This window comes from Xyrauchen texanus, chromosome 48 (genome assembly GCF_025860055.1).
Source record: "Xyrauchen texanus isolate HMW12.3.18 chromosome 48, RBS_HiC_50CHRs, whole genome shotgun sequence".
Classification (NCBI taxonomy): Eukaryota; Metazoa; Chordata; class Actinopteri; order Cypriniformes; family Catostomidae; genus Xyrauchen; species Xyrauchen texanus.
This window is the reverse complement of record NC_068323.1, coordinates 21995590-22015404: the sequence shown is the minus strand read 5'-3', so window position 1 is coordinate 22015404 and position 19815 is coordinate 21995590. Positions and strand designations below refer to the sequence as shown.

Genomic DNA, 19815 nt, shown 5'->3' with positions numbered 1-19815 from the left:
GTAATCTAAAAGTCTATGGTACTAATTACAATTTTAGTACCGATTACAATTTTGTAATATGTAATCAGTAATAGGTTACATTACATGTGATAAGAGAAAAACTAATATGATTTCCATCCTATAAATTGGAAATTTAATGTTTTAACCAATATATTATTTTAAATGACAATAAAGTAAATGCACACCTTAGATTCAGACATGGGAAGTTATTTCATCAAGCAACATTTCTTGCAAAAATAAAAAATAGTATTACTGCACAACTCAAAATTTTGACTTTTAATTTATAAATACATATATATATATTTTGTATCCAATATATTTACATTTATGGTTAGGACAGAAAATGTTCTGCATAGTAGAGTTCATGTGACAACAATTTAGGTTACTTACTATTTTAGATGTTATCATTTAAACTGCCTACTGTTTATTTATTATTATATACAAAATACATAGTAGGCAGTACACAGTGTACACTGTGCAGAATGCATTAATCAAGTATGGTAGTGTTCCATTCTGAACACATCCTATGAATAAACAACTCTCTCATGCTTTCTCACATGTCATTTTGCTCACCTCTCCCTCTCTGCCAGTCTTTCACACTCTTTTATTTTTCATTATATTCAAATATATATATATATATATATATATTTTTTTTTTTCATTGATTCATTACAAGACTGCAAACTAAGGGCAGGTGCGGCCTGAACTACCTTAATTAGTATTGGAAATATGTCCAACGCTTCATTAGTTCTTGCTGCTGCCAATATCAGATGTTTTGTTATTAAATCATTAACCGCTAGACACCCTCATGCCAAAAATGTCAAATTTAAGAAGTGCCACTGCTTTTCTTTAATACATTATTCTTACTCATGTACTTGGCCAAGTTTCCACTGAATAACAAGTCCAAATCTGCAGGGTGTTCCAAATATGAAACAATGATCTGTGCTCATATTTATTCATTCGGGAGCATATTGTGTGAAGTACAATGCAGAAATTTACAAAGTAGAAGCTGGCATCGTTTACCGAGCCCTGTTTGCTGCTAATGTTATTGTGTTGTTTTTACTTTGTTCCATTGGTCTTGGAAAGCAATTTCTTAGAAAACATAAAAGCATGAAGTGATTTTAAAGTTACATAATTCTGAATCTGAACCCCGTACATTATACAGTACATACTGTAACTACTAGTTCTCTTAATTTCACCCTGTTCAGACATTTGCAAAACAAGTATTGCTCAGTGAATATACTGTATTGTTACCCAAAAATGAAACTTTGTCAGCATTTACTCACCCTTGTTTGGTTGCAAACCTGTTTTGTAATGAAAGTGTGACCCAAGCTTTACGTTGTCATGTGGTGCAAATGTTGAATCAGAGTATTTCTGACACTGCAGGTTTTGCCGCCTTTTTGGAATTAAAATCGAGCGAATCTAGAAATATTGACAGACAAGATGCTTTTGTGTCGCGGCTAAGAAGAAACGCGCATTTCTGTTACGATACTAAAGGCATGACTGTTTTAATGCATGTTTATCATGTTATGGAATTCTGAATCTGAAAATATTTCAGTTTTTCCATGCGTTCTACTCATGTTGATCCTGCTATTAAAACATTCACAAAGTTGCCAGCATCTGACTGAGGCTCAGGGATGCGTTTCATATCAGCAATGAAGAATTAACCTAACCCCATCCACTTTCATTTTATAGAAAAAAAAGAAGCTTGGTTATTCTGTCAGAAATCTTCTTTTTAGTTAGTCACATGAGGGTGACTAAAGAAGGACAGTTTTCATTTTTGGGATAACTATTCCTTTAAAAAAAAAACTACTACTACATAGATTTAGTTCAATACCAAGGAGTCTCATGCACTAAATCAAGGACAGAAAAGGTATTCAATGTACGCCAACAAAGCTACACTAGCTGTATATAATGAATTACTCCTGGAGACAGTTCAGATTGAGTGTGCTGGGTCAAAAAAAAAGGTACTTATACCAAAAAGGTCCAAGGAACGGATAGATTAATGAGGCAAGACAGACTGTAGGTGGTCTGCATTAGCACTTCAAAGGGTATGTCCATCTTGAAATGTCCAGACAAACCTGCACGACTTTTATTGTGCAGTATCTAATGAAAGGTCAAAATATCAGAGCCCCTTTGCGCTTCTTCAAAGCAGTATAGTAAGACAACCCTGTCTCATTTTAGTAGCTCTGAAGGAGATTTCACAGAAATGATAATGGATGTAATAACATCAAGCCATGTTCCTATCACAAAGCCACCAATTTAGATGGGATGCAGAATTGATCCAGCTTCAGGGGTTTGACATGGATCCTCTAGGGTGAGTCGAAGGACTAATTAATGTCTAGATGGCGTGGGAAAGATTCCCAGTTCTCTTCTGAAGGACTTCAGTTTGTAGGAGGCTGCTGGATAATTGGCAATGGACTTACTTGTGTAGGCCAGAGCCTTAATGAAGCTTTAAAGGAATAGCTCACCCATAAATACAAATTCTGTCATTTGCGCACCCTCATTTAGTTCCAAAACCATAAGTTTTCTTTCTTCTGTGCAAAATGGAAAATATATTGCAGAATGTCCAAAGTGCTCTTTTTCATTTTGGGAACTGGAGCTATCAAGCTCCAAATATGACAAAAAGTACCATAAAAGTCATCCACACGACTTGTGTGATACATTGTCGCGTTTTAAGACACTGTCAAGTTTAAAGTAGTTTGAAACTGTGAAAAATGCATTCTGTTGTGCTCCATCCAGCTGTCTTTGAACGCAGGAATGCATTCATGAAAAGTGTGTTGAAGTTTTTTAAATTGAAGTTTTTATTCGACAGCACAAAGTAATATGCCTGATATTTAACACAACACCATTTTTCATCGATCACATAAAGTAACGTGCAGCTACCAAAAACTTGGAATAAAGCGCACAAGTTGCAAGGAACACATTTATGGTGTTTTAATGTTGTTATTATTAGGAGTCAAGCCCCGAAGGGGCAAAGACCCCTATTGTTTTTGTAAGTCTTACGATTATTATTATTATATTAATAATATTATTATTATTATTATTCTCGATTATTATGAGTCTATGGCAGCCCATAGTACTGCTTGCGGGAATGTTAGGAAATTTGGCACACAGATAGAGCACGGTCTGATGTATTACCACAGCAAATTTGGCGTCTCTACCTCAAACCCTCTAGTGCCACCAACTGCCCAAATTTTTAACACAGCTTTTGAAACGTCCTAGAAACAAAATAATTTTTTCCTCTGATTCCATGATTCAACACGATTGCACCCTATGCCTTCATTTTCCGTCATTTAGAATTTTCTGAAATTATTATTTTTTCTGTACTTCTCCTAGACTGTTTGTCCAATTTGCACAAAAATTGGCCTACATCATCTAGAGGCACTCACGACAAAAATGTATTCACAGAATTTTGATAAACCATACCGTTTTCGAATGGCGCTTCAATGAATTCGACGAAGAACGCGCAAAATGTAACTTGAGGATGTATCTCCACAACGCTTTGAGGGAATTGACGAAACTTGGTATGTGTCATCACTATTAGGCCCCGAGGTTACCTGAAACATTTTGGTGCACTGCCCCCTACTGGTCAGGAGATAAAGAAATTGCTATTTTGGCTTATAACTCTTGAAACCTTTCCTGTATGATAACCATCATGCCCAGATAGTACCTCAGCAGTTTCAACAGTGCTACAGACTGTACAAAAATTCTAAGAACTAGCTATTTTTAGTTATTATTAAAAATAATTTTTTTTTATGATTGAAAGTTTACTTTTTGTAACTCCTCATACACTGTTCATCGTACTCTTACCAAAAACATGTTACAAAGCTTCTTTTGCTGCTCATGCTGCCGATAATTCTGGTCTTGACGCTTGCAGCTATATTTATTATTATTATTATTATTATTATTGGACTTTGATGCTAACTGTGTTATGCAAACGTTTGCGGTATTTAAAGTTTTTTTTTTTTTTTTTTTTTATTGCTCCGGTTGTAGGAAAATTCTATCCACAATATTCTCAGCGAGTCTAATGTATTTCACAAAGTGGGCAGAATTTCCGGTTGGCTAGCGGAAGTGCATTTTGTTTGTAGCCAGTCACTGCTTGTTTCCCTTTCATGTGGTTACATTTTTGCTTTTTATATGTTGTAAGATGTTCCAGACAATGTGAGCAGTTAATGTATCCCCTGTATCTGCAGTAACTACATAATCAATATATGTGGTACAACAAACTTTTCAGGTTCTGACTAGACTCAACACTTGCTTTAAATAAACATTATTATCTACAGTTCTCAAAACATGTCCAATTTTACAGCTGTGAAGGTGCTAATAGGCTACATAGCCTTTCAGGTTAGTCTGCTAGGTATATTCATCGATGGATTAACTCAATAAATGAACTAAAATGCTTCTATTTGCGATATTTGTCCATCATCCTGAAACCCATAATCATAAACAGATAGGTGAGGAAGAACAATATCGCCTCATATTAATTCAGTGAGCATTTGTTCTCCAGTTTCTGTCATTTTTAATGCTGCGCTAGTACATAACATAATGATTGTTTATGCTTAACTGGAAGTTCTGTCCACATCACCCGCAAAGCATCATGGGACTAATTAATTGTGTTAATTCTTTTTTTTTTTTTTTTAATCACACTAAATTAGAGCATTAAATTGACAGTCCTAATACAGTATATACATATACCTTATATATAACACAAAATAATCTTTGGTCTGCTCCTCACACAAAGCTATCTTATGGCTACTGAAGACTTGGAATTACTTTTGGAGCTTGGTGGCCCTGCTGAATGTGGTTTTTGTTGGATCAGTATGTAAGCCGTATTTATTTTTTATAGAATACATAATTTATATAAACGTATACAGAATTAAAATTTTTGTCTGTAATTTGATAGTTGAATAATATGTTGTTTTCAGTGCTACTGAAAAGACCAAATGTTTCATTAACACTACCTTGTTTGAAAGCCCCTCATAAATATTCCATGCAAATATCAAATATAATTTGCTGGTGTTATGCGAACCCTATTTGCTTGAGCTCCTGCAATAGCTGTGGTTTTTGGATTTTTTCTGAAGAATCATTGAGTATAGCTGATTGGTGACATTCCTTAAGCCCCTTAAGGCTGTCAGCTCCCTCAACAATTTAAAGGCATTCCCTGGAGAAACATGTGAACTAGCTGTCTCAAGTTAGACATCATGATCGTCTTCATAATCATCAGATGTGTTTGTGGACAATTGTTGTGGATTATTGGCAAAGCATAAATCGTAGACACATGGAGGAATTGATTCTTGCAAATGAATAATAAACAAACTAGATAATAAAATAGATAATAAAACTTGGCATCAGTCGATTAATCAAGGATGTGATTCATGTTGAGCTCTGGCACACTGTCAACTGAGCCATGTAAACATTTGGTCCTTTGGACTTTTGTAAAATAATCTCTCATATAATACACTTATCACAGTCTTGCTAGCTTTATTTAAATTGTCTGTGAACAATGTCCAACAGTGGGCATACAGTACATGTCCAACAGTGGGCATACAGTACATGTCCAACAGCGGGCGTACATGTCCAACAGCGGGCATACAGTACATGTCCAACAGCGGGCATACAGTACATGTCCAACAGTGGGCATACAGTACTGTGCATGCATCACATAAGAATTATGTATTTTTTGTTTTTTCTGAAACATCATGAATATTTCTGCGTTGTCATTTTGAGCACATCTCAAATTCTGAATTGTTTGTGTACATTTTGTAATGGAAATGACTGTAGTGGAAATTTCATTTATTTCTATTTTTTGGGAAAAAATGGCTGGCTCCTTTTGTCTTGATAATTAACAAATAATAGCAACATAAACAATAATATATATCTTCTCTGTTGAGGCACATCTCTTGCTCTAAAATCTGATAATCGCAGAGATGAATACAAATATGAAATAGCTATGCATATAGGACAAATGACCACCAATACTTTTGAAGGGAACATATGGAGACAGCAATAATACAAATATAAATGTAAAATTAATAATTTATTACTTCTTTATTAATATCCATGCATTTTTACAAGTATCAAGTGTTTATGATAAAGTTCAACAAAAAAGTACGATTAATTCTCACCTCACGCGCATAGATTTGATTGGAATACACCATATCCTGTCGGGGTGTCGCATACGGTATAGTCACTGTACAATAAGTCATATGCCTAAAGTCAATAAGGATCTGGACAGGATTTGGATGTACGTTAAATTATAGCACATGTAAGTTTTATTAATCATGTTGGTCAAGTGACACAAATCATGGCAAGTATTAACAGTGATTGTATAGGCCTTTTTGGTTAGGCTGTGGATTTTGCATGCACTTCACTTCTACTGGTCTATTTTACTTGTAAAAATTAAATGTAATTAATTAATTGAAAAAAAGAAGAATAATCAAAATAAGGAAGTGTAACCACCTCCAATTTCTTCCAATGATTCTACAACAACAGGTGGAAAAATACTAATACAAATTAAATTTGAAAAATAACCATGACCTCTAGAAGATTTTACACAAACCTCATAAAGGTTTATTTCATAAAACAGCTACAACAGTGATGGCCAGGGACATAAATTGATGTTTCAATATATTTTCAGATTTTAGACATTAACTTTATTACCACCTGCTGGTGGAATCTCCAAATTATAAATGCAGGAACTGAGTTTAGACTTTGCGCTGAAACAGAAGTTCTTGTTTTTGCTTTTGAAACGTCTTGGCGCAATTACCTATTTCTCAGGAAAATAGCAAATTGTGCTTTACACCACTTCATTAACACACAATACACCCACAGTTTGCATGCATGCACTCACAGATAACAGTCAACACCTAGGACATAAAATACCTGTTTTAGAAACATCCATCTACTGAAAAAGAACAGTAATGTTCCAAAAAGCATAACTGGGTTGTTCTCCATTTTGTCTTTCCTCTTGCAATCAAGACGCTGGCTGTCATTTCTGTTCATCAGTCCAAAACATTGGACAGAGCAGCAGTGATTGGCAATGTCAGGGCCAATTTTGCCACTTGCAGACTAGACAGGCATGAAATTGCTGTTGGGAATGTAGAATCTGAAGGAAAAAAGAAACTTGCAGTCTACTGGCGCTCAAAACGCGAGGCTAAAATTATCAAACTGATCTCTGAGTACCAATGCATTCATGATGAGCGTGATGAGAAAAGGGCCTTTCACATGGTTCCCTTATAGCAATAAGATTGAGGAGCCCTAGGCTAAAGCCATTGACTGTAGAATATAATAATGACGTAAATGCAATAATGAAGGTATTTTCTTTGCCATTGATTTTTTTGTGCCTGTCGAGGCTATTGAAGAATTTGAGTGACAGTCGGAGTGATAACTATGGTCTCTCCCTGGCAATTGAGTGAATATTATTCAGTGGGACTCCACATTGGAATTCTGGGATCTTCTTTCATTGAAACTCGGTAATAAATGCAGTTTTAGGAATTTAAAGAAAAGTAAAACAAAGAAACATTCTGACGTAAAATAAATGAGAACTCCTTAAGATTCTGATCTCTCAGTAACTAGTCCCATGTAATTGAATTTGTTACATTAATCATGTTAACTGCGAGGGGCATTGGTAACTCAGCGAGTATTGACGCTGGCCAACACTACCACTCCTGGAGTCACAAGTTCGAATCCAGGGCATGCTGAGTGACTCCAGCCAGGTCTCCCAAGTAACCAAATTGGCCTGGTTGCATGGGAGGGTAGAGTCACATGGAGTAACCTCCTTGTGGTCACGAATATTGGTTCTCGCTCTCAATGGTGCGCTTGGTAAATTGTGCTTGGATCGTGGAGATTAGCATGAGCCTCCACATGTTGTGAGTCTCAGCTGTGTCATTCACATTGAGCCATGTGATAAAATGCACAGATTGACTGGGAAATTTAGACTTGTTCTCCGCCACACGGATTGAGGTGGTTAAGCACACCACCATGAGGAATTACTTAGTGGGAATTGGGCATTCCAAATTGGGAGAAAAGGGATATGTATATATGTATATATATATATATATATATATATATATATATATATATATATATATATATATATATAGGTTGGCAGGGAGACGTCCCTGACCGCCGCCCCACCACCAGGAGGTTTTCTGGGATTAATGGGGTGAAACATCCATAATAGGCGGCTCCCAACTGATATTTGAACAGAGCCCTTTGACAAAATTCCGGAAAATCAGCTCTGGCAATTTGCCATTATAAAATTGTAGGAAAGTTCCATATTGATGCTATGTGTGAAGAAAGAAGCAAGATTAACAGCTTGAATACATAAGAGGTTAACATGCTTTGACGATAGAAGTCTTCTTTCAATGAGTTTGAGCCAATCACAAAGTTCGTATTGTGCTCCTGGGTCCAAATACAAATATATATAAGATTTGTTAAAAATGAAATATTTACACTCACCTAAAGGATTATTAGGAACACCTGTTCAATTTCTCATTAATGCAATTATCTAATCAACCAATCACATGGCAGTTACTTCAATGCATTTAGGGGTGTGGTCCTGGTCAAGACAATCTCCTGAACTCCAAATGGAATGTCAGAATGGGAAAGAAAGGTGATTTAAGCAATTTTGAGCGTGGCATGGTTGTTGGTGCCAGTCTGAGTATTTCACAATCTGCTCAGTTACTGGGATTTTCACGCACAACCATTTCTAGGGTTTACAAAGAATGGTGTGAAAAGGGAAAAACATCCAGTATGCGGAAGTCCTGTGGGCAAAAATGCCTTGTTGATGCTAGAGGTCAGAAGAGAATGGGCCGACTGATTCAAGCTGATAGAAGAGCAACTTTGCCTGAAATAACCACTCGTTACAACCTAGGTATGCAGCAAAGCATTTGTGAAGCCACAACATGCACAACCTTGAGGCGGATGGGCTACAACAGCAGAAGACCCCACCGGGTACCACTCATCTCCACTACAAATAGGAAAAAGAGGCTACAATTTGCAAGAGCTCACCAAAATTTGACAGTTGAAGACTGGAAAAATGTTGCCTGGTCTGATGAGTCTCGATTTCTGTTGAGACATTCAGATGGTAGAGTCAGAATTTGGCGTAAACAGAATGAGAACATGGATCCATCATGCCTTGTTACCACTGTGCAGGCTGGTGGTGGTGGTGTAATGGTGTGGGGGATGTTTTCTTGGCACAATTTAGGCCCCTTAGTGCCAATTGGGCATTGTTTAAATGCCACGGCCTACCTGAGCATTGTTTCTGACCATGTCCATCCCTTTATGGCCACCATGTACCAACCTCTGATGGCTACTTCCAGCAGGATAATGCACCATGTCACAAAGCGCGAATCATTTCAAATTGGTTTCATGAACATGACAATGAGTTCACTGTACTAAAATGGCCCCCACAGTCACCAGATCTCAACCCAATAGAGCATCTTTGGGATGTGGTGGAACGGGAGCTTCGTGCCCTGGATGTGCATCCCACAAATCTCCATCAACTGCAAGATGCTATCCTATCAATATGGGCCAACATTTCTAAAGAATGCTTTCAGCACCTTGTTGAATCAATGCCACGTAGAATTAAGGCAGTTCTGAAGGCGAAAGGGGGTCAAACACAGTATTAGTATGGTGTTCCTAATAATCCTTTAGGTGAGTGTATATCAAATAAAAATGTGAATAAATATAAATACAAATTTGGTAACACTTTACAATACAGTAAATAAACAATTGTTTATTGCTTGTTCATGTTAGTTCATTATGCAGTGAATAAGTGCAAAGTATTGTTCTTTTTTAATGCATGTTTACTATCTGAGTTAAATTATGTTAACAAATACAACCTTATTGCAAAGTGTAACCCATCTTTTACATTTAAAAATGTATTAGTACATGCATTCATTAATATTAACCAAGATTAATAAATGTGGAAAAGAATTGTTCATTAATAATTCACATTAACGATTGGGTTATCTAATGTGCACGAATACAACCTTATTATTGTGCTACCAAAATGTCATTTATATGCACTTGTACAGAGTTCTTGTCTTGGTGATTTGACACATACAGTCATTGTTAATAAACTCGGTCCATGTTTAGTCATCTCCTGCAAAGCCCTGGGTTGTGTTTGTTTGTAGGTGCATTGTTTTGGAAGAGCTCATCATTACAATTCTTCAAATGTATAATCAATCATTGCTGTGTTAAAGAGTCTGACATTTGTTTGTGTTTCATGTAGATACAGACTACATCAGCACAGAGGAGCAGCAGAAGGTAGAACAGATGCTGGCTTTCCTGACGGACGAGTCAAAAGAGGCAGCAGCCAGCACTGCAGTGAGTACACCTACCCACAACCAGGCGTTCTTCACAATTCTTCCTTTATTTAATATATAAGCAATATCACTCAAGCAAGAGTGTTGATGTTCAAACCAATATTGCTTTTATACAACAGATCTAAAAACAAGTAATTAATATGGAGTTTTTTCAATGAAAATAGTTCTAAAATTCCATATTTAGACATGTATAAAATCCCCTTAAAGTATATCTAGACCCTTGATGCTGGGGAGGAGGAGGGTTTCAGAGAGAAAATTTTCATAGCATGCTGCATAGCTTACCTGCAAATATCTGAGACCATTTAAATGCTGGACAACGACCCAGTGCATTTGTTGATTGCTAACAGATTACAAGGTCAAAGGACCTATTAACCTGTGCCATGGAGAGTTTCATGACTTAAAGCAATGTTTTGCAATTCCTTTTGGTGACACTAATGGTACAGAAATGACATACTTGACTTTTAAAGTGAACTATTACTCGAGAGTCCTTCAAGCTTCTTAAACATAATATATACTGTTTGTGAGTAGCTTTTAGACAGCATTATGGTGGGTGTCAATTAAAGCCTTTTAGTGATTTCTGAAGTGGAATCCCAATGTTCCCTTTGGTTTCTGTGGTGTAGTGTTAATGCAATGGCCACCCCATTCAGGTCTTTCTACAGCTGATACTCTGAGTGGAGTCCATCAAAGCATTAGACAGCAGAAAATGAGCTCTTACCTTGAGAGCTTCCTCCCTCTGCTGAGAAATATGATCGGACATTCCCATCTCCCCTCAATGCACCACCAGACCCAGCTATGCAGAGATGGGTATTTGATTTTGAAAAGATAATTTGCCTCTGTTTTAAAATGAGTTGTGCAGTCTGGTGTGTCGCTTCAGAAATAAACCCATTTGTTTTTTTAAAACAGCCATATAAGCTTTGTTAACCATATTAATATATGTATGTACACTGGAGTCCAAAAGCCTGAGATCACTAGTGAAAATGATTCTATTTTATGCGATTTAATAGGTGATTTTTATTGTCCTTTTGCTTTAATGAAAACATGCAGAAAAGCTCATAATCCATGTTATTGTAGCATGAATTATGTACAGATTTTGCTCTTATGGAATGAATTTGGTACTTGTATTGACCAAAGCGCCTTTCAAATGATCACAATGTATAGTCAGGACATTAATAATGTGAAAAATTACTATTAAAATTTTAAAAAAATTCTTTAACTTCTTAAACTACTTTAAAGAGTTCTCATCAAAAAATCCTCCACGTGCAGCAATGTCAGCTTTGCAGACCCTTGGCATTCAAGCTGTCAGTTTGTCCAGATACTCAGGTGACATTTCACCCCACACTTCCTGTAGCACTCTTGTCTGACACTTATCACGCACGTACAGTCTAGCTGACCCCACAAAAGCTCAATGGGTTTCAGATCCATAACACTCTTTTCCAATTATCTGTTGTCCAGTGTCTGTGATTCTATGCAAACTCTAACCTTTTCTTTTAGTTTTTCTGTTTCAAATGTGTCTTTTTCTTTGCAATTCTTCCCATAAAGCCTGCACCCCTGAGTCGTCTCTTTACTGTTGTACATGAAACTGGTGTTGAGCATGTAGAATTCAATGAAGCTGTCAGCTGAGGACATGTGTGGCCTCTATTTCTCAAACTATAGATTCTGATGTACTTATCCTCTAGTTGTACATCTGGCCTTGCACATCTCTTTCTGCCCTTGTTACCATGCGTTCAGACCTGAGGTGGCAAGAGCGTCAAAATTCGCTCTGGCTGCCCTGCCAACAATGCTATGGAAGATTTGTGGACACTGTGACGTAGTTGAAATCGGCGGCAACTTTCGTTCAGAATGCTTGGTTTTGTGAACTGTATTTAAAGGGGCTGCAAAACATCCAGACATGTCAACCAGTATCTTTTTGCCAACATATCGCAAGTAGCGTATATCCTCATGAAATCTTTTAATATATTATTTAAGCAACATCACAAGATCAAGAGTGCGATATGGCCCTACATCAGCACTGCTGTGATTCGGCCACAGGCCGAGTGTCATAAGTAATTACAGCAGTGCTGATGTAGGGCCATATAGCACGATTGCGAGTGTGATATTGCTTATATATAACAGTTCAATGAACAAGTATATTAATTTTTTTTTGGAAAAACCGAGTGCGGTCATAAAAACGCATTTGTGCATAGAACTACTTTCTTACGCGACGGATCAGAATCTGCCATTGCTGGTTCAAAACAAATGATGCGTCCAAGCCTTCGTGAGTATTAAAAAAATTATAGATGGCTGGGTGTGTGTGTGTGTGTGTGTGTGTGTGTGTGTGTGTGTGTGATACAGAGATAGAGAGAGAGAGAGAGAGAGAGAGATGGAGCATGTGCGATCACCTGTTGCCCCACCCATTCAGGGATGCTGTCAGCTTTCTAAAGATTAGCTTTCTCAGTGGAAAATAGACGTCCAAGCGGGGGTATTCCTCTCTATTTCGCAGTAGCCGGTGCGCAAGCGTCATTCACTATAGAAACAGAGATGTCCTCTGCCATTTTAAACAGTATGTATCCAATGTGGAAACTCCGATAAAAGGTAAGCACCTTGAGTTCTGTAATTAATCAGTCTGTTGTGTCTCTCAGCATGAGCCTTAATGCTGAAGTTGTTCGTTTAAAGCTGTTTAAAGCAATTTCCTAGTTTTGGTAATGTATTAGTAATATGAGCGATCACGGAGCGCAGTTCTATGTAAACAATGACGGATTCACTTCACGTCACGAACTGGCTCATATTACACACAAAAATGATCTTCGCCACCACCTGCTGGATAACATATGTAATTTCAAAAATAAAGACAGTAACTCCTAACAGATATGCACTTCTCTTACACTTTAGTTTAGAACGGCACGAACACAAGTGGAGTGATACACACAGTGAAGTGTCCGAGTGCTGATGCTGACCATCAGTGCTCATGGAACATCTCACATCCAATCAGATTCGAGGACCGGAACTAACTGTGGTATATTATATAAACCATAATATCCACTACATCAACTCACCTGGCACACCAACAATTTCAGACACCTTTGTCCTTGCATAATTTTTAAAAAATGTATATCCCTGTAAGCAAACAGGGACAGATCATATGTTATGGGAAAACCCGCCATGGCAATAATCAGTTTCTCCTCCATTTTGTCTTCAGAACTAATGTTTGGTGGGAACCAAAGTTTACACTGTTGTGTTCTCTAGACTTCGCTAGAGCGGAGCATTCTATACTCCAATAGGTTGCCGCCGAACCACGTCAAAGCTCATTACCATAATGTTGCGCACTTGAACTTTCCTCTGACGCCCACACTGCCCAAGACGCGCCGCGCCGCTTCTCGCTTCCGAGAGACGCTGGCTGTCATAGAAAATTAATGATTTCCGGTCGATTTGACGCTCTCGGCGCCTCTGGTCTGAACGCACCATTAGAGCCAGTTGTCCTTTGTCTTTGAAGACTGTAGTGTACACCTTTTAACTATTGAATATTCTGTTTTTTGGCAATTTTAAGCATTGTATAGCCTTCATCCCTCAAAACAATGATTGACTGATGAGTTTATAGAGAAAGCTGTTTCTTTTTTACCATTTTTGACCTAATATTGACCTTAAGACATGCCAGTCCATTAGCTAAAAGTTTTTCCAAGACACTTCAGATACAAAGTTTGAAATCACCTTTCATACATTTTTTAAATATAGTACAACAGCAACCTATGTGGGTGTGGAGGAAAGCAAAACTTCACCAAGGGAAATGTTGACCTGAATATTCCAGTATGAATTTGGTTTTATGGATGTTTGACACTAAACTGAAAATGAGATTTAGACTCATGGGTAAAGGTGAAAGGCAAGGTGATGACAAGAACGACATCCCCACGGTCAAGCATGGAGGTGGGTCAGTCCTATTATGGGGGTGTTTTGGGGCTGCAGGAAATGGCTTGACATCTTGATTATGTGACTGACACTATGGCTTCTTTCAGGTATCAGGCCATTTTGGCAAAAATGTGATGCCTTCAGTGTGTAAATTGAAGCTCAGTGAACACTGGACATTCCAGCAAGACAATAACACCAAGGATATGTCCAAGTTGTCCAAAATATGGTTCAGGAATGGGTTGTGGAATGTCCTTGAATGATCCTTTCAGTCCATCATTAAAATCCCATTGAAAGTCTTTGTTGGAATTTCTATGAAGCAGTGGCAGCACAGATACCAAAGAATGTCAATGAGCTGGAACCTTTTGCTCATGAGGAAGGTGTAAAGATTCCAATAGAGAGGTGTCCGAAGCCTGAGAACACTTACCTGAAACATTTATTTGAGATATATATATATATATTCTAAGACTTTTGCACATTACTGTATGCAGTATAGACAGATAGACAGATAGACAGACAGACAGACAGAGAGAGAGAGAGAGAGAGATGGATGGATGGATAGACAGACAGAGAGAGAGAGAGATAGGGGGATGGATGGATGGATGGATGGATGGAATTTACAGTGTCTAAAAACACATTTCCAGAGTACATTTTAGGCAAAAATATGTCCATTTGTCAACTACCCTCATACCATCATAACCATTTGAGGACAAAAAAAATATGTGAAATATAGAGAAACCTTCAATAAGCGCATGTGGAACACGGCAGCAGTCACATTTAATTTGCACCACAAGGTGCAAATTTCCACAATTTTACCTCAGAGAGTTGCGTGTTGATGTGTCTGTTTACTTTCCAGACTGTCTCCTGTTATTTGATATTCCTGGAACTGGAACTGTGATGTGTCTGACACTATATTTTCAAAGCTGCAGCATTTTCCTGATATCTCAAAACATTCTCTCAACCATCTCTTCAGACGACGATCATTTCTGTTGCAATTTGTGTCACTCTTTCTGTCATTATACTCTGAAAGATGCTAAAATCACAGAATTGTGCCAAATTACTGAAGCAATCATACAGCAGTTTGAGCCCCAGGTAAACCAACAATTTGCTCACATTTAGACATATCATGTTTTAAATAAGTTTCAGCACAAGATTTGAGGTATTATTCATGTCTGTAGCACCAGGGACGGATTATGACTTACAAAGGCCCCAGGGCCAATTATCTCGAAGGGCCCCCCTCCAAAAATTGTTGGGGGGGGATTTCATTGTTGATGGGTTTACGAGCGGGGGATCGCCAAACTGGATTGCGCAACATTAAAGCCCAGGGCCCCTGGTAGTCAAGGGCCCCTGGGCACTGGCACCTTTGGCCCGGTCGGTAATCCATCCCTGTGTAGCACCAACAGAGCAGGACGAGAAATGTGCAGAAGATTAATACTGTACCCAATGAACGAGCAATACTAATAGAGATGCCTTTGCATGCACCATTTATTCAGTTCAGAATATGTTGAACAACATTTTTAAATCAGTATAGCAACAGAACATTTGAAAACAATCACACTTGAAGTTCATAAACAGGATGCGCATGTTATCAAGGTGTTGTATGTGTAAATGAAATCTGAAGTGTAAACTTTCCTTGACATCACAGTGAATCTAAAGTCATCATTCCACTCAATTGAAGATGTCAGGTTGCATTTGCTCCGAATCAAAAACGTTTTCCAATTGACTTTGGAATTGAACTGCTACTTCCGACCCTATATGTGTCTTATGAATTAAACTGGCGCTGACAACATCATTTCCAATAAGTGCAGTCACCATATTGTCTGGTGGCAGATCAAACACTCAAATGCATTTTTAATAGAAATGACAGAGCTTTGCAAGATTAGAATTTTTTAATGTACTGTATTTAATCTTTCTCAGTTGTGGACATTTTCTGTTGTTACCTTATTTATCCCTATTGGCAACAATATTTCCAGAACTTTAATACAAAAAGATGATTGCTACTGTTCCCTTTAAGGCTTCGAATGATAAAGCTAATGCATATTGTTATTGTGCTCTGTGTGTCTGGCGTTATCATTTATCAATTTTTGCTGTTCATTGCTGCTATGATCCTACTTCCTCATATATATTTATCCCTTGATTGAAATTTAATTGATTGTATCTCAGTATATCAACCTTAGTTCATTTTGACAATAATTATATATTTTCAGCTCTTGACCTTTAGTGACCTTTAGTTATTTCTATGCTTGATCAGACTGGTTTATTGTGTTGTGTGGTTTAAGTAAATCAAAAAACGCTTAAACTGTTAATCTTGTCTTATAAATTATAATGTGATACATGATGTGATTGCGTTAAAACCTAAAGAAAATATTCTGGCCATATTTACCCCAAATCAATAAACACACACAGAGACAGAGACAGACAGACAGACAGACATTATTTTCAGGATACTTAAGTAGATTTTACCCCAAATTCTCATTACCGTAATGGGTCCAAGTGTTTTACTTTTACTATTCCCATTGTGTTCAAGATGATTCTCATAACCATAACATAGTGTTTTCTGTATTACAATGTTGTTGTACCGTAATTTCCGGACTATTGAGCGCACCCGAATATAAGCCGCACCCACTGATTTTTAAATAAAATATTATTTTGAACATAAATAAGCCGCACCTGTCTATAAGCCGCAGGTGCCTACCGGTACATTGAAACAAATGAACTTTACTCAGGCTTTAACGAAACACGGTGTGGCAACGGGGGTCAAGCGCCCTTCCGGGAGAGAAAAGCGGTAAGGGCGCTTACACCTGAGCTAAATTATGTCTAACACCGGTGTCTAATTTCAGTAAGCATGGGGAGAGCGGCATAAAAAGGCAGCAGCCACAGAGCTGAGAGAGTGACACACGTCAGTCTAGTGTTGGCACATAGAAGAATTGAGTAACTTTAAAATTGATTGTAAACATTGCTGTGGCCATTAAAAGCCTTACCTGCAACGTCAAGTGCCCTGCTGAAAACTGTCACACTGGTGCCCGTGTGACAGTTTTCCCAAGAAGGACATGTGAAGCAGGGCACTTGAAATTAGACACCGGTGTTAGACATAATTTAGCGCAGGTATAAGCGCCCTTACAGCTTTTCTCTCCCGGACTGGCGCTTGACCACGCCCCCGCTGCCACACACGGCTTGTAATAAAACATTTGCAGTAAACAGTAGCCTACCAAGAAAGTCATTGGTCACTATCTTCCTCGTCCTGTGCACTGAAACCACTGAAGTCATCTCCTTCAGTGACGGAGTTGAATAGCCTCAGCTTTAGTTGTATTTTTGCACTGAGTCAATTCCTCACGCTGCTGTTTCCAATGTCTTATCATCGACTCATTAAAACCAAGCTCCCATGCAGCAGTTCTATTTCCTTTTCCAACAGCCAGATCAATCGCCTTCAACTTGAAAGCAGCATCATATGCGTTTCTCCATGTCTTTGTCATGGTGAGGGTGACAAAATGACTGGGAAGTTTGAGCGCGCTCGATTTAATCTAAACAGTAAACAAAAAAAGTTGTTTTGACCTTAACCCGTTCGGCAATTTCATTGGTCTAATGAAAGCTTCACGCCGCAAAAAAACTGAGCACGTCACAGAATGTTTTTTTAATATATATATATATATATATATATATATATATATATATATATATATATATATATATATATAACATTTGAAAGCGGGAAAAATCCATATATTAGCCGCGTCATTGTATAAGCCATGAGGTTCAAAGCGTGGGAAAAAAGTTACGGCTTATAGTCCGGAAATTACGGTATATAATAATTATTATTATTATTATTATTATTATTATTAAAATGAGCACAAATGAAAGTATTTCAAGGCAGTACTTCTATGATGTAAAAATTCTTCACTATTTAAATATAACATATATACGTTTTTAAATATGACATTTTTTCGGAGTTTCTATTTGCGGTGTAAATAGTATCTGCCACACAGTGCAGCTGATTGCACCCCAGTGGTCTGGTGGAACCACAGAAATATACAACAAACTAGCCAATAGATGTCACTGCAGTGGCACGGGGTGTAAATGTGCACTGTTGTCCTAGTGACAGCGGTGCAAACCGTGTTTTGTCCCACTCTTTTTCCTATCCGATTTCCTGTTTCCACTCCTAATTTCCTTTAATACAAATTAAAATATTAGATAAAAATGAATATAAATGTTGATTTCACTACTGAGATTTGGTCACGTGAATGTCGAGGAGTGCCGAGAAGTGTTTGATATGGAGGCGGGGTCTGTCGATCGCACTCGTTCCCGTGGCTCAGCATTGATTGTTGTAACTATGATTTTTTTGGCAGAAACCATAGTTTTAATGCAAATGGTGTCAATACAGTAATATGGTGGTAATATAGTAACCATGGTTAATTTTGTGGTTATGACTGACCTTTACATTGCAGTAATGAGAATATCTAAATTACTTACTTTTTTCCAGACTGTGGTAATGAGAATCTCATAATGACCGACTTTTTGTATTATAATTTTTTTGCATTGGGGTAATGAGAATATAAAAAAGAATGACACTTTTGCAGTAAGGTTGGCAGTAATTGTACATTTTTGTGTTAATGACGATATCATTTATAACCAACTTTTTTTCAGATCACAGTAATGAGAATCTCATCATGACCAAATTTTTTTTTCCAGATTCTGGTATTGAGAATATCAAAATGACAGACCTTTTTTTTATTCAGAAGAGAATCCATTAATGACTGACTTTTTTCCCAGATTGCAGTAATGAGAATTTCATAATGACCAAATTTGTTTCACATTGCAGTAATGAGAATATCAGAATGACCAACTTTTTTCCAGATTGTGGTAATGGGAATCTCATAATTACCAACTTTTTTGCATTGGGGCAATTAGAATATTAAAATGACGTACTTTTTTTGTTGCACTAATTAAATTATGATAATGACCGACTTTCTTCAGCATTGCAGTAATGAGAATCCTAGAATTACCAACTTTTTTAAGATTGTGGTAATGAGAATTTCAAAATGACAGAGTATTTATTTTTTATTGTTTTTTTTTGCATTGTGGTATGGGGTTGGGGGGGGGGGTTATAAAGGTCATGCAAATAATGTCACTATGTAAAAATACATTTAATATCCCTAAAAAGATGCTTTATTTTCTATATGCAAAATATAATTTCTTATTTCTATCTTTTGATTTTTAAGTCAATTAGGAAATTTTTTCTTGTCAGGTTCATGTTCCATTAACCACATCTTTACCAGAACAGGAACTATCACTAGCTTATTGTGTGTGTGTGTGTGTGTGTGTGTGTGTGTGTGTGTGTGTGTGTGTGTGTGTATATACACTCGCTGACATTGATTACACACTTTTACGCCAATTGCACCGTGCCTCTGACGTCCTGGGTTACAAAGCGTGCAGCCTGTCATTCTTGCTATAATGATTTGATCTGTGTGTGTGTGTGTGTGTGTGTGTGCTGTTGTGCCTCAACACATTTTTGTTTACCTAAAGTGGTGTCTTATTTCCAGATTTTTCCAGCCATGAGCAGCTCTTGCCTCTGTCAAAGTCAACAAACATCTCATCGGCACTTATCGATA

General features: G+C 37.4%; 1 protein-coding gene across 1 annotated transcript in view; it reads left to right on the top strand.

The window, feature by feature from the left end:
• Positions 1–19815, top strand: part of LOC127639360 (E3 ubiquitin-protein ligase RNF123-like) — a 176008-nt gene that overhangs the window by 137691 nt on the left and 18502 nt on the right. The window contains exon 37 of the mRNA XM_052121316.1: positions 10240–10334. Within this exon, the coding sequence (XP_051977276.1) occupies positions 10240–10334 (95 nt within the window). The remainder of the gene's footprint in view (positions 1–10239; positions 10335–19815) is intronic.